Source organism: Antechinus flavipes, chromosome 4, assembly GCF_016432865.1.
Source record: "Antechinus flavipes isolate AdamAnt ecotype Samford, QLD, Australia chromosome 4, AdamAnt_v2, whole genome shotgun sequence".
NCBI lineage: Eukaryota > Metazoa > Chordata > Mammalia > Dasyuromorphia > Dasyuridae > Antechinus > Antechinus flavipes.
In genome coordinates, this window is record NC_067401.1 from 114,925,515 (window position 1) to 114,938,253 (window position 12,739).

Consider the following 12,739-nt stretch of genomic DNA (forward strand, 5'->3'; position numbering starts at 1 on the left):
TCATCACAAAAGATTCATCACAAAAGCCTGGAGAGCAGGATTTTCTGACATTTTAAAATGTATGCATTTCTAAATTCACATGGTAAAAATGACCTTCCCTACACCTTCTTGCATGCAGTACATTGCGAGATAAGGGGCTATTTACTGTGTTTACTCTAGTCCTAGCACAGTTCCCCCTTTTCATCCACAGGCTTGGTGGGGTTTGGGCTCAGTCCATGTTGGGGCTAGCAGTCCCTGGGCTTTGCAGCCTTATATCCACCTTCTGCTCTCTAGAACTCAGCAGATGACTGGGGCCTCTGTCCAGACGTACCTCCTGGAGAAAACTCGAGTTGCCTACCAGGCCCCACTGGAGAGGAATTTTCATATCTTCTATCAGGTCTGTGCCAGGCTCTGGGTTCCGGGGTACCATCCTGGGGCTGTAGGTAACGATGCCCTTTGGTGTTTATTTTACGACTGGTGATTTTTATACTGCTAAAGGAACCTGTTGCTCTTCTCACTTTACTCCATTCTAAGTCCTGTTTTTGAGATGTTTTCCTTGACAAATTCCAGCTGGTCCCAGCCACTTCAGTTATCCCATTGTTCTTCCTAACAACTTATACGTAAATCTGCACATAATTAATTCATGTTACTTAATAATGATAGATGATAACTACAGGGTTCTTTACATTTGATCCTAGGATCAGACCTACCACGAAAAGAAGACAAATAATATTCCCGTTTTGTATCTGAGAATATTAAGGCTCAGAGTGGCTATGTCCAACGTCACACAGTGATAATTAGCAGACTGACAGCTAGAGAGCTTCTGGTTGCGAATTCTGCATTGTCTGTGAGACTTTTAATGCCCCCTTTGCAAATATATGTCCCATGGGACCTCCAGCTGATAAGTGTCAGAAGAGCCAAGGAGGGAGATTGGGGGCCGATCACTTTTGACTGTGGAATATTTGTGATTGCCAGAATTAACTAAGGAAGACTCTTTTATTAGAAAGTTTCATCCATATTTATTAGGTGTCTATTGGATACAGAGCCCTGTCACAGGTAATGGAGCTCTCTCAGGGACCATGGCCTGAACAGCTTACAGAGAAGTGGAGAGAGGCGTCCTGGGCACCAATGACTGGTTATCCTCTATTACCTCAGTGCAACTCTTGGAGTTTCGTTACCGAGATGCTGCAGGGGTTTACCATTCCCTTCTTTAGATTAATTTACAGATTGGGAAACTGAGGCAAGCAGGGCTGACTTGGCCAGGATCCCACAGCTGGGAAGAGGCTCAGGAAGGAGGTTCCTGACTTTGTGCACTATGGCACCCCCTAGCTGTCGCTTATCATAAGAGAAATATCAAAGTACTTTGTGAAGTCTGGAAGGAAAGGGTCAGTGTGGGCCCTGGTAGATCAGAGGCATCAGGAAGGGCTTCTTGGAGATGACATTTTATTTTATTTTATATATATATATATATTTTTTTTTTTGAAGTTTTGGATTTTTATTTATTTATTTATTAAAGCTTTTTATTTTCTTTCTTTTTTATTTTTTTTTATTTTTATTTAATAATTACTTTATATTGACACTCGTTTCTGTTCCAATTTTTTTTCCCTCCCTCCCTCCACCCCCTCCCCTAGATGGCAAGCAGTCCTTTATATGTTGGATATGTTGCAGTATATCCTAGATATAATATATGTTTACAGAACCGAACAGTTCTCTTGTTGCATAGGGAGAATTGGATTCAGAAGGTATAAATAATCCGGGAAGAAAAACAAAAATGCAGATAGTTCACATTCGTTTCCCAGTGTTCTTTCTTTGGGTGTAGCTGCTTTTGTCCGTCATTTATCAATTGAAACTCAGGTCTCTTTGTCAAAGAAATCCATCAAAATATGTCCTCATACAATATCGTTGTCGAAGTGTATAATGATCTCCTGGTTCTGCTCATTTCACTTAGCATCAGTTCGTGTAAGTCTCGCCAGTCCTCTCTGTATTCATCCTGCTGGTCATTTCTTACAGAACAATAATATTCCATAACATTCATATACCACAATTTACCCAGCCATTCTCCAATTGATGGGCATCCATTCATTTTCCAGTTTCTAGCCACTACAAACAGGGCTGCTACAAACATTTTGGCACATACAGGTCCCTTTCCCTTCTTTAGTATTTCTTTGGGATATAAGCCCAATAGAAACACTGCTGGATCAAAGGGTATGCACAATTTGATAATTTTTTGGGCATAATTCCAGATTGCTCTCCAGAATGGTTGGATTCGTTCACAACTCCACCAACAATGCAATAGTGTCCCAGTTTTCCCGCATCCCCTCCAACATTCATCATTATTTTTTCCTGTCATCTTAGCCAATCTGACAGGTGTGTAGTGGTATCTCAGAGTTGTCTTAATTTGCATTTCTCTGATCAATAATGATTTGGAACACTCTTTCATATGAGTGGTAATAGTTTCAATTTCATCCTCTGAAAATTGTCTGTTCATATCCTTTGACCATTTATCAATTGGAGAATGGCTTGATTTCTTATAAATTTGAGTCAGTTCTCTATATATTTTGGAAATGAGGCCTTTATCAGAACCTTTAACTGTGAAAATGTTTTCCCAGTTTGTTGCTTCCCTTCTAATCTTGTTTGCATTAGTTTTATTTGTACAAAGGCTTTTTAATTTGATGTAATCGAAATTTTCTATTTTGTGATCAGTAATGGTCTCTAGTTCATCTTTGGTCACGAATTTCTTTCTCCTCCACAAGTCTGAGAGATAAACTATTCTATGTTCCTCTAATTTATTTATAATCTCGTTCTTTATGCCTAGGTCATAGATCCATTTTGATCTTATCTTGGTATATGGTGTTAAGTGTGGGTCCATGCCTAATTTCTGCCATACTAATTTCCAATTATCCCAGCAGTTTTTATCAAATAATGAATTCTTTTCCCAGAAATTAGGGGCTTTGGGTTTGTCAAACACTAGATTGCTATAATTGACTATTCTGTCTTGTGAACCTAGCCTTTTCCACTGATCCACTAATCTATTTCTTAGCCAATACCAAATGGTTTTGGTGACTGCTGCTTTATAATATAATTTTAGATCGGGTACAGCTAGGCCACCTTCATTTGATTTTTTTTCATTAATTCCCTTGAGATTCTCGACTTTTTATTGTTCCATATGAATTTTGTTGTTATTTTTTCTAGATCAATAAAATATTTTCTTGGAAGTCTGATTGGTATAGCACTAAATAAATAGATTATTTAGGGAGTATTGTCATCTTTATTATGTTCGCTCGGCCAATCCAAGAGCACTTAATATTTTTCCAATTATTTAAGTCTGACTTTATTTGTGTGGAGACTTTTTTATAATTTTGCTCATATAATTCCTGACTTTCCTTTGGTAGATAGATTCCCAGATATTTTATGGTATCAACAGTTATTCTGAATGGAATTTCTCTTTGTATCTCTTGCTGTTGGGTTTTGTTGGTGATGTATAAAAATGCTGAGGATTTATGGGGATTTATTTTGTAGCCAGCTACTTTGCTAAAATTATGAATTATTTCCAATAGCTTTTTAGTAGAATCTCTGGGGTTCTCTAGGTATACCATCATATCATCTGCAAAGAGTGATAGTTTGGTTTCCTCATTGCCTACTCTAATTCCTTTAATTTCTTTCTCGACTCTTATTGCCGAGGCTAGTGTTTCTAATACGATATTAAATAATAATGGTGATAGTGGGCAACCTTGCTTCACTCCAGATCTTACTGGGAAAGGTTCCAGTTTTTCCCCATTGCATATGATGCTTACTGATGGTTTTAAATATATGCTCCTGACTATTTTAAGGAAAAGTCCATTTATTCCTATGCTCTCAAGTGTTTTTATTAGGAATGGATGTTGGATTTTATCAAATGCTTTTTCTGCATCTATTGAGATGATCATATGGTTTTTGTTTGTTTGGTTATTGATATAGTCAATTATGCTAATAGTTTTCCTAATATTGAACCAGCCCTGCATTCCTGGTATAAATCCTACTTGGTCGTAGTGTATTATCCTGGTGATGATTTTCTGTAATCTTTTTGCTAATATTTTATTTAAGATTTTAGCATCAATATTCATTAGGGAGATTGGTCTATAATTTTCTTTCTCTGTTTTCAGCCTACCTGGTTTAGGTATCAGTACCATGTCTGTGTCATAAAAGGAGTTTGGTAGGACTCCTTCAATCCCTATTTTTTCAAATAGTTTATATAACATTGGAGTTAATTGTTCTTTAAATGTTTGGTAGAATTCACATGTAAATCCATCTGGTCCTGGGGATTTTTTCTTAGGGAGTTGATTGATAGTTTGTTCTATTTCTTTTTCTGAGATGGGACTGTTTAGGATATTTACTTCTTCCTCTGTTAGTTTGGGCAAGCTATATTTTTGGAGGTATTTTTCTATTTCATTTAAGTTGTCGAATTTATTGGCATAAAGTTGGGCAAAGTAACTCCTAATTATTGCTCTAATGTCCTCTTCGTTAGTGGCGAGTTCTCCCTTTTCATTTTTAAGACTAACAATTTGATTTTCCTCTTTCCTTTTTTTAATCAGATTTACTAAAGGTTTGTCTATTTTGTTGGTTTTTTCATAGAACCAACTCTTAGTTTTATTAATCAATTCAATAGTTTTTTTACTTTCAATTTTATTGATCTCACCTTTTATTTTTAGAATTTCAAGTTTAGTGTTTGACTGGGGGTTTTTAATTTGTTCCTTTTCTAGCATTTTTAATTGCAAACCCAATTCATTGATCTTCTCTTTCTCTATTTTATACAAATAGGCCTCTAGAGATATGAAATTTCCCCTTATTACCGCTTTGGCTGCATCCCATACATTTTGGTATGATGTCTCATTATTATCGTTTTCTTGGGTGAAGTTATTAATTATGTCTATGATTTGCTGTTTCACCCAATCATTCTTTAGTATGAGATTATTTAGTTTCCAATTATTTTTTGGTTTACTTCCCCCTGGTTTTTTGTTGAATGTAATTTTCATTGCATCGTGGTCTGAAAAGGATGCATTTACTATTTCTGCCTTACTGCATTTGAGTATTTTTTATATTTTAATAGCTTTTTATTTACAGGTTATACGCATGGGTAATTTTACAGCATTGACAATTGTCAAACCTTTTGTTCCGGTTTTTCCCCTCCTCCCCACCCCCTCCCCAGATGGCAGGATGACCAATACATGTTAAATATATTAAAGTATAAATTAAATACAAAATAAGTATACATGTCCTAACAGTTATTTTGCTGTACAAAAAGAATCAGACTCTGAAATGTTGTACAATTAGCCTATGAAGGAAATAAAAAATGCAGGCAGACAAAATAGAGGGATTAGGAATTCAATGTAGTGGTTCTTAGTCATCTTGCAGAGTTCTTTCCCTGGGTGTAGCTGGTTCAGTTCATTACTGCTCCATTGGAATTGATTTGGTTCAGGAAATGACATTTAGATGGCCTTTAAAGGATGGATAGCAATGCTTGAGACAAAGAGGTCAGTCTGAACAAAGACACAGAGGTGTGAAAGTGTGGTGACCAGCCAGGAGCAGCAGATTAAGTTTGACTAGAATGCAGACTGTAAGGACAGGGGAAAGGTCATTGGGCAGTGAGCATCGGGTCATTCCTATGGGCCAGCACTATGCTGGATTACAAAAGTTTGAAAAACAGTCCCTACCTTCAAAGAAGTGAAAAACTGGGAGAAAGGGCACAACACAGGGATCATGATGTTTATGGGGTTAAAACCATCTAAAGAAACTGGTGTTAAAGTTAATAATGTGACTGTGTGGTCCACGCACTAGGCTTTGGGATATCAGTAAGACAAGGGTTTAAATCTCTAGCTCATACACTCGCTAGTGACTTGGCAAATCACTAAACTTCTCAGTGCTTCAGTTCCCTCTTATATATAACAAAATAGTTGGACTTGATGGAAAAAATATGAATGGATTGGACTACGGCCCAATCTTTAAATCTGTTACCTAAGAATGAGAAGATTGTGAGTGGCTCTGAATTCTGAGCAAAGGTATGGAAACCTTATTTCCATTCTTCTGTTGTAAACATGGAAGAGGCTTTTGAGCAGAGTGATGTTGGCAGCCAGATCTATGCCCAAACAAAACATTATAGTAGCCATATGAAGGTGCCAAAGGGGAATGAGGATTGAGACAAGCAGGCCTATTATGGGGACTGTTGGAGTAGTCCAGGTGGGCAGAAATGAAAAAAAGAGGAGGAAGATGTAAGAAATGGTACCAAAAGAAATGAAATCAATAGGATTTGGCAGCTGAACGAGAAACAGCCAAAGGTAACCCTGAACTTTCAGAAATGGGCAGACTTGGTAAATGGTACTACCAGTGCTCCCACTGGACTTAGGGATGTAATGGCCTGAAAACTCTGAGCAGATGCATTGAGCTCAGAGCACTTAAAGCCAATACCAATTGGACAATACTCTTATCAGTATATGCTTGGAGAAGGAATGGCCCTGCCCACTGCACTACAGGCTTGATCTGTTGTATAGGAGATTGGTTGGAGGAATTGGTAGGTGGAGTGAGAAAACCAGAGTCACTCCTGGCAGATTCTTGTCGCGATTGCTCTCGCCATTCCGTTCACATCCACAAAGAATAAAGATTTTTCTGATCCTGACTCTGGCTAATTCTAAAATATCCAAGGTGCTGACATGGGCTTCACATAGGGAAAAGACGAGCTCCATTTAAACAGGCTCAATTTGAGTGGTCATCTGGACTCCTAAAAGGGACAGTCCTGTAGCCCATTGGAGAAGTGGGTTTAGAAGGAACTTAGGAGAAAATTCTGGACTGGAGATACAGATTTGTGAGTGTGGTGGTTGAAGGCATGCAAATGAATTAGATTGTTGAAGAAGAACGTAGTGAGAGAGGTACCCTGCATAATACTCCCCTCAAGCATTCAGGAGAAAAAGGAGAAAATGGTTTCTGAAGCTAAGAGAAAGGAGAATGTAGGGAAAAGGCAGTCACTTATGTCAAAAGTGATGGAAAAGTCAAGCGAAATGAGGACCAAAAGAAAATAGGGTTTTAGTAATTAGGCTTCCCAGATAACCTTTGAGAAAGCAGATCTAGTAGAGTGGATGGGAACAAAGCCATATTGCAGGGGTTATGGAAGAGGACTCCCTCCCTCCCCCCAGGCCTAGTAAAGAAATGGGGCACTGGGTACAGGTGAGGAATTTGGCAGCAAAGAAGGAAGGAGAAAAGTGGAAATGTAGTTGCCTAAAGTTTAGAAGGATCAAGGAAAACCTTTTTTAGAATTGATAACACACATGTGTGTTTGGAACAGATGGAAAGAAACTGTTGGAGACAGAATATACTTGGGAATGATCTCCAAAGCAAGACCATGGAGTCGGGGTAGGGAATATTTGTCAAGCCATTGCTTATCATATTAGAAATAGGATGTAGAACAGAAATTCTTCCCATGTGATATTGGGAGCTGTCTCTTCCTTTCTTTTCTACTTGGCAATGTCTCTTACAGGGCCCTCTGTGGTCAATATAAGACATGGTCAGTCTTCTGCCCACAGGCCTTGAATGAGGACTTCCATGTGAGCATTAATCTGGTATCTTTCTGGTTCCCCAGATCACCAAAGGAGCCAGTTCAAGTGAAAGGTTAGAGTGGCACCTGCCTGAAGGAGCAGCTTTCCGTTGGCTGCCCAATTCTGAGAGAACCTTGGAAGGTAGGAAGATATCGAGGCTTCTGGGCCCTGGTTTGGTGGCAGGCATGTGAACTGAGCTCAATGCACCCAGATTCCAGAGGGTAACTCAGTATCTGGGTTTGGATCCCAATCCTCCTCTGCCTCCTTGAGTCTGGGACCCCGGGGGCCCAGAGGTTGGGGCTGATTCTGGGGTAGAGTGGTTGGAGGCCATGACTGACGTGGGTGGTTTGTTTTATTGCCAGAGGACTGCTTTGAAGTGACCAGAGATGCAATGCTCCACCTGGGCATTGACCACTCCACCCAGAACAACATCTTTAAGGTCAGAATTGGAAAATGAGTCATTTATTTGGGGGCAGGAGCTGGAAACACCTCCTGTCCTGAGGTGTTGGGATCGCCCAGGGCTCTAGAGGGGCTGAATCTGGGGAGGGGGTCTGTCTTCCCTGGGATGACGTTTCTGCCAGTGCCTTGGGCCAGCCAGTGGGTGCTGAGCTGGAGCCTCTGGTGTCTGCCAGCCCAGTGTGCTGGGCTGAGACTCAGAGGAGCGGGGGAAGGGGGCAGGTCCTGGGGCAGGGGGGGTGTACCCTCTGAATGGTTTTTCATTTTGCCCTTTGGATATGGTTGGTCCTTGAGGAAGGGAGTTGGAGGATTGTGCCCTGGCCCCCCGACATTGGAGATTGGGGTGCTCGGGCCTAGGGAGCCTGAAGTGAGCTTTCACTTAGGGTCATGGCCCATGGTCACACTTGGTTGAGAGCAGTAAGGCATCTCCCGAGGAGGGATTCACTGTAGCTGGCAAGCTCTTTCTGTCTGCATCTCTACAGAAATGAGGAGCAGACAGCTGTGGGGAGGAGGCAGAGAGGGACAGGCCCCCAGCAGTGAAATTTAAAAAGGAACTGCCCGGGACCTGGCCTGACAGCAGCACCTCTGTTGGCCTGCCCCTGCAACCCCGTAAGCGAGGAGGGAGCAAGCGCCTTCCCTTCTTTCCCCCCCGGGCTCTGAGTCTCGGAGGTGGGTCTCTCCTCTTGGGCCGGACTTTGATGGGGCTCCAAGGAGGCGCTAGGTGGCCCACCTGCCCACCTGAGCTCCCTCTTCTGATGTTCCTGCAGGTCCTATCAGGGTTGCTCCATCTCGGGAATATCCACTTTGCTGACTCCGAGGATGAATCCCAGGTTTGCCAGCCACAGGAAGATGCTAAATGTAAGAGGGGAAGGAGCTCACCCCCCCTGCCTGGGGACCCTGAGAACTCGGGGTGAGCTCCCAGGAGCTAAGCTTGCATGCTCCGGAGTCAGGGCACGTCTGCCCTGCAGAGGGATGTGCCGAATCTGGGGAAAGGGTGGGCAGAGTCGTCGCTGAGGAGTGCCGAGCGCACCCTTGCTGCTGCTACCCTGGCCCGCCCTAGCTGGCGGCGGCGCGGCGCTGACGAGTCGTGGCAGGAATGGGCCCTCCTTCGGGGGCTGCTGGGGTATCCGAGCTCCTTCCCCAGCTCCTCCAGGACCTGTCCATCCTGCAGGAGCCTGGGGGCTTTGCCCTCTTTGCTGACCCACCGCCTGCGGATAACCGTAGCTGTGCTCCCCAAACCAGGTTTTGTGATGACCGCAGCCTCCCTGCTCCGAATCTCCAAGGAGGAGCTGTTGGAGACACTCCGGGTGCGAACGATCACAGCCGGAAAGCAGCAGCAGGTGTTCAGGAAACCCTGCTCGCGGGCCGAGTGTGAGACCAGGAGGGACTGTCTGGCCAAAGTCACCTATGCCCGGTGAGTGTGGCGGCCAGCCCACCCCACCTCAGGGGAGCCAGAGGCCCTGCTGCCCCGAAGGGGGGGGCACTGCTGCTCTGAGGGGGGCACAGCTGCCCCGAGGGGGGGCCCTGCTGCTTCAAGGGGGGGCACTGCTGCTCTGAGGGGGGGCCCTGCTGCTTCGAGGGGGGCCCTGCTGCTCTGAGGGGGGCACAGCTGCCCTGAGGGAGGGCCCTGCTGCTCCGAGGGGGGCCCTGCTGCTCCAAGGGGGGGCCCTGCTGCTCCGAGGGGGGCCCTGCTGCTCCAAGGGGGAGCCCTGCTGCTCCGAGGGGAGGGTCCTGCTGCTTCGAGGGGGGCCCTGCTGCTCCGAGGGGGGACCCTGGCTTCCCAGCCCTCAGGGTTCACCATCACTCCCTCCTGCAGGTTGTTTGACTGGTTGGTGTCTATCATCAATGGGAGCATCTGTGCAGAGCCCTCCACCTGGGACACTTTCATTGGTACCGTGTTCTTCTGCCTCTTCTTGTCTCTGCCTCGGGCCCCGAGTGCCTGGCTAGCCCAGGGCCCACACCTCAGGAAACTCGGGCGCTGGTTCCAGCCATGCCGCCAAAACCCCTGAGTGACCTTGGGCAGGCCGCTTACCCAGCTTCCCTTTTGGCAAATGAGGGATTAGACTAGGAGATGTCAGTCCTCAAGCACTGAGTAAGGGCTTACTCTGTGCCAGGCCCTGTGAAGGCCTGAGGATGTGAAAGAAAGGCAAAAACTGTGCCTGTTCCCAAGAACTACCATTCTAACGGGAGATGACATAGGAAAACCGGGGGCACCCGACTCCTGGATCGGGGAGACAAGGGCAGGGCACAAGCAGCTGGAATGGGGGGTCTGAGCTGAGTCTGGGGCTAGGAAGTGAAGAAGAGGAGAGGGTGTGTGAGCAAGGGCCCGACAGCGAGGTGGAGAGCATGTGGCAGGAACTGGGTCCTGGAGTGCATGGAGGGCACTCTGCAGCCCTGCCCTCTGCTCTCGCAGCCTCCCGCCAAGGAAACCTCTCCAATCGTGGGCTGAGGGGGACGGCTGCTGCCCTTTGCCAGGCTGCTCCAGGAGCGAGACAGAGCAGGGTCTTCTTGCTGCGCCCGCCTCCCCCAGGATGCCCCCTTCTTGCCACCCCTGGGCCACAGCCTCCCGTGTCTTGCCCCTCCCTTAGTTTCTCACACATTTAGCAAAGTGAAAGAAAGCTGAGGTCTGTGACTCGGGAGGCTCCGGTGGCTCCCTGATGCCTTCAGCACACACGGCTCGGTCCTAAGATGCGAAGGCCTTCAGAGCCCCACACAGCCCCCTGGCTTCAGCATCTCTTTCCAGGCTCACGATCCCCTTCTCCCACACACCCTGCTTTAGCCAGACCGGTCCATTTGCGTTTGCTGTGAGAGGCTCTGATTTTCCTGCTTCTTGAAGTCCTCGATCCCCTCTAAGGCTCAGCCCAGGTGCCACGTCCTGCCAGCTTCTGCTCCCCCAGCTCACGTTAGCTAATCGGTGTTGGCGTGTCGCCGCCCTAGTAGGACACAAGCTCCTTGAGAGCAGAGCCTGTTTTGTGGGGTGGTTTTTGCTGAATTCTTGGTACTCGGACTGTGTCTGGCAAAGGGAAGACTTAATAACAATGTGTTGAATTGAGAAGAGAACCAAAGAAAAGGCTTGACGAGTGGAGCCGACCAAGTGTCAGGCCTGTGTAGCCACAGCCACGTGGGGCCCTGCGGCTCCTTGTGCTGAGGAGGAGGTGCTTCAGATTTTTCAGAAAGGGGATGTATGGTTGAAAAAAAGGTTAAGAACTCCTCCGTAAGGTCCTGGTTCTTTGAGCAGTGTGGACACAGCACCCCGGTCCTCCTCCCATTCTGCCGTGGAGCGGCTTTAGATAAAACTCCAGAGAGAAGCCTGGGTGTCAGGCGTCCGCCCGGGGCTCCCCAGGGAGGGAGGGAAGTGCTCGCGCCAATTCTGCTGTCCCGGCTCGTGCCAGTGGGTGCCCTGGGGATGCCCGGCTCCAGGAGCGTTCATCTCTCGCTGGAGTCGGGCTGCAGGTTCGAGCCCTGGAAGGCAGCTGGCCCCTCGGCTCCCCCAGTGACTGCTTTCTCCCCCGCCCCTGCTGCTGTGTCCTTCTCCACCCCAGGGCTGCTGGATGTGTACGGATTTGAATGTTTCCCCAGCAACAACCTGGAGCAGCTCTGCATTAACTATGCCAACGAGAAGCTGCAGCAGCACTTTGTGGCTCACTACCTGAGGGCGCAGCAAGTATGGCGCTGGCAGGGAGGGGGAGGGGGCTGGCCTAGGGCTCCTGATGAAGCCTTCTAGTTAGGAAGGCAGGCTTTTATCCCAAGCTGCTGCCTCCTTAAGTGCCCAAATTTGACTGGGTCTGTCCTTAGAGGGCAGAGCACGGGGTGTGCTGTCCGGGAGCTCAGGCCACAGGTGCTCCTCTTTCTCCCACGCTCACCCCCCAACCCTGCCCTTCTATCGCCCCAGGAAGAATACGCTGCTGAGGGCCTGAAGTGGTCCTTCATCAGCTACCAGGACAATCAGAGCTGCCTGGACCTGATTGAAGGGAGCCCTGTCAGCATCTGTTCTCTCATAAATGAGGTGAGAAGGGGAAGGGGCAATGGTCACTGGGCTGTGGATCACTGGAGCCCACACGTTGGGAGCCTCGTTTGATGATGAGAGTGGGCATCCACACAAAGTCCAGCTTTTTGGGGGGGAGGGGAGAGAAACGGTAAGTCAAAGCTCTGTTGTCCATCTGCGGTGGCTCCTGACTGCTGGACTTCTGAGAGGGGTGAGGGGAGGAAGGAAGGAAAATGGGAGGAGAAATGAAAATGTCTTTGTTCTTAACTGCCATCGTTCTTCGCACTGACTCAGCCCTGTGGTTTGTGCGCAGGAGTGCCGTCTCAACAGGCTGTCCAGCGCTCTCCAGCTCCAGACCCGAATTGAGAACGCCCTGTCCAGCAACGTCAGCCTGAGCCGGGACAAGCTCAGTAAGAGTCCCAACTTCGTCGTTGCCCACTATGCTGGGCCCGTGCAGTACCAGATCGAAGGCATGGTGGAGAAAAACAAGGTCAGCAATGGCGAAGGAGCCTCGGGGCACGGGGGGAGGGGGGTGCAAAATGGCAAGGGTCTGGGGATGTGCAGAGGGCAGCTACAGAGGGAGGGAGACCAGAAGGAGCGGTCAGCCCAGCCGCGTGGAGAGCCGGGACAGGGAGCCATTGGGGGCAGGGAGGCAGGCAGGAAGCACACAGCGAGTCACTGGGGCCAGGGCAGAGCAGCCCGTGGGCCAAGGAAGGTCAGCCGGGGCTCCTGCCGGGGCAGGCCCACCAGTCAGTGC

The 12,739-nt window shown here is 47.1% G+C and overlaps 1 protein-coding gene across 1 annotated transcript in view; it reads left to right on the forward strand.

Moving 5' to 3' along the window:
- The window catches only part of MYO19 (myosin XIX), a 36,572-nt gene that overhangs the window by 11,696 nt on the left and 12,137 nt on the right, over nt 1-12,739 (forward strand). Inside the window, exons 8-16 of the mRNA XM_051994100.1 lie at nt 274-376; nt 7,586-7,682; nt 7,904-7,980; nt 8,765-8,855; nt 9,240-9,411; nt 9,814-9,887; nt 11,540-11,661; nt 11,890-12,003; nt 12,296-12,472. Of these exons, the coding sequence (XP_051850060.1) occupies nt 274-376; nt 7,586-7,682; nt 7,904-7,980; nt 8,765-8,855; nt 9,240-9,411; nt 9,814-9,887; nt 11,540-11,661; nt 11,890-12,003; nt 12,296-12,472 (1,027 nt within the window). The remainder of the gene's footprint in view (nt 1-273; nt 377-7,585; nt 7,683-7,903; nt 7,981-8,764; nt 8,856-9,239; nt 9,412-9,813; nt 9,888-11,539; nt 11,662-11,889; nt 12,004-12,295; nt 12,473-12,739) is intronic.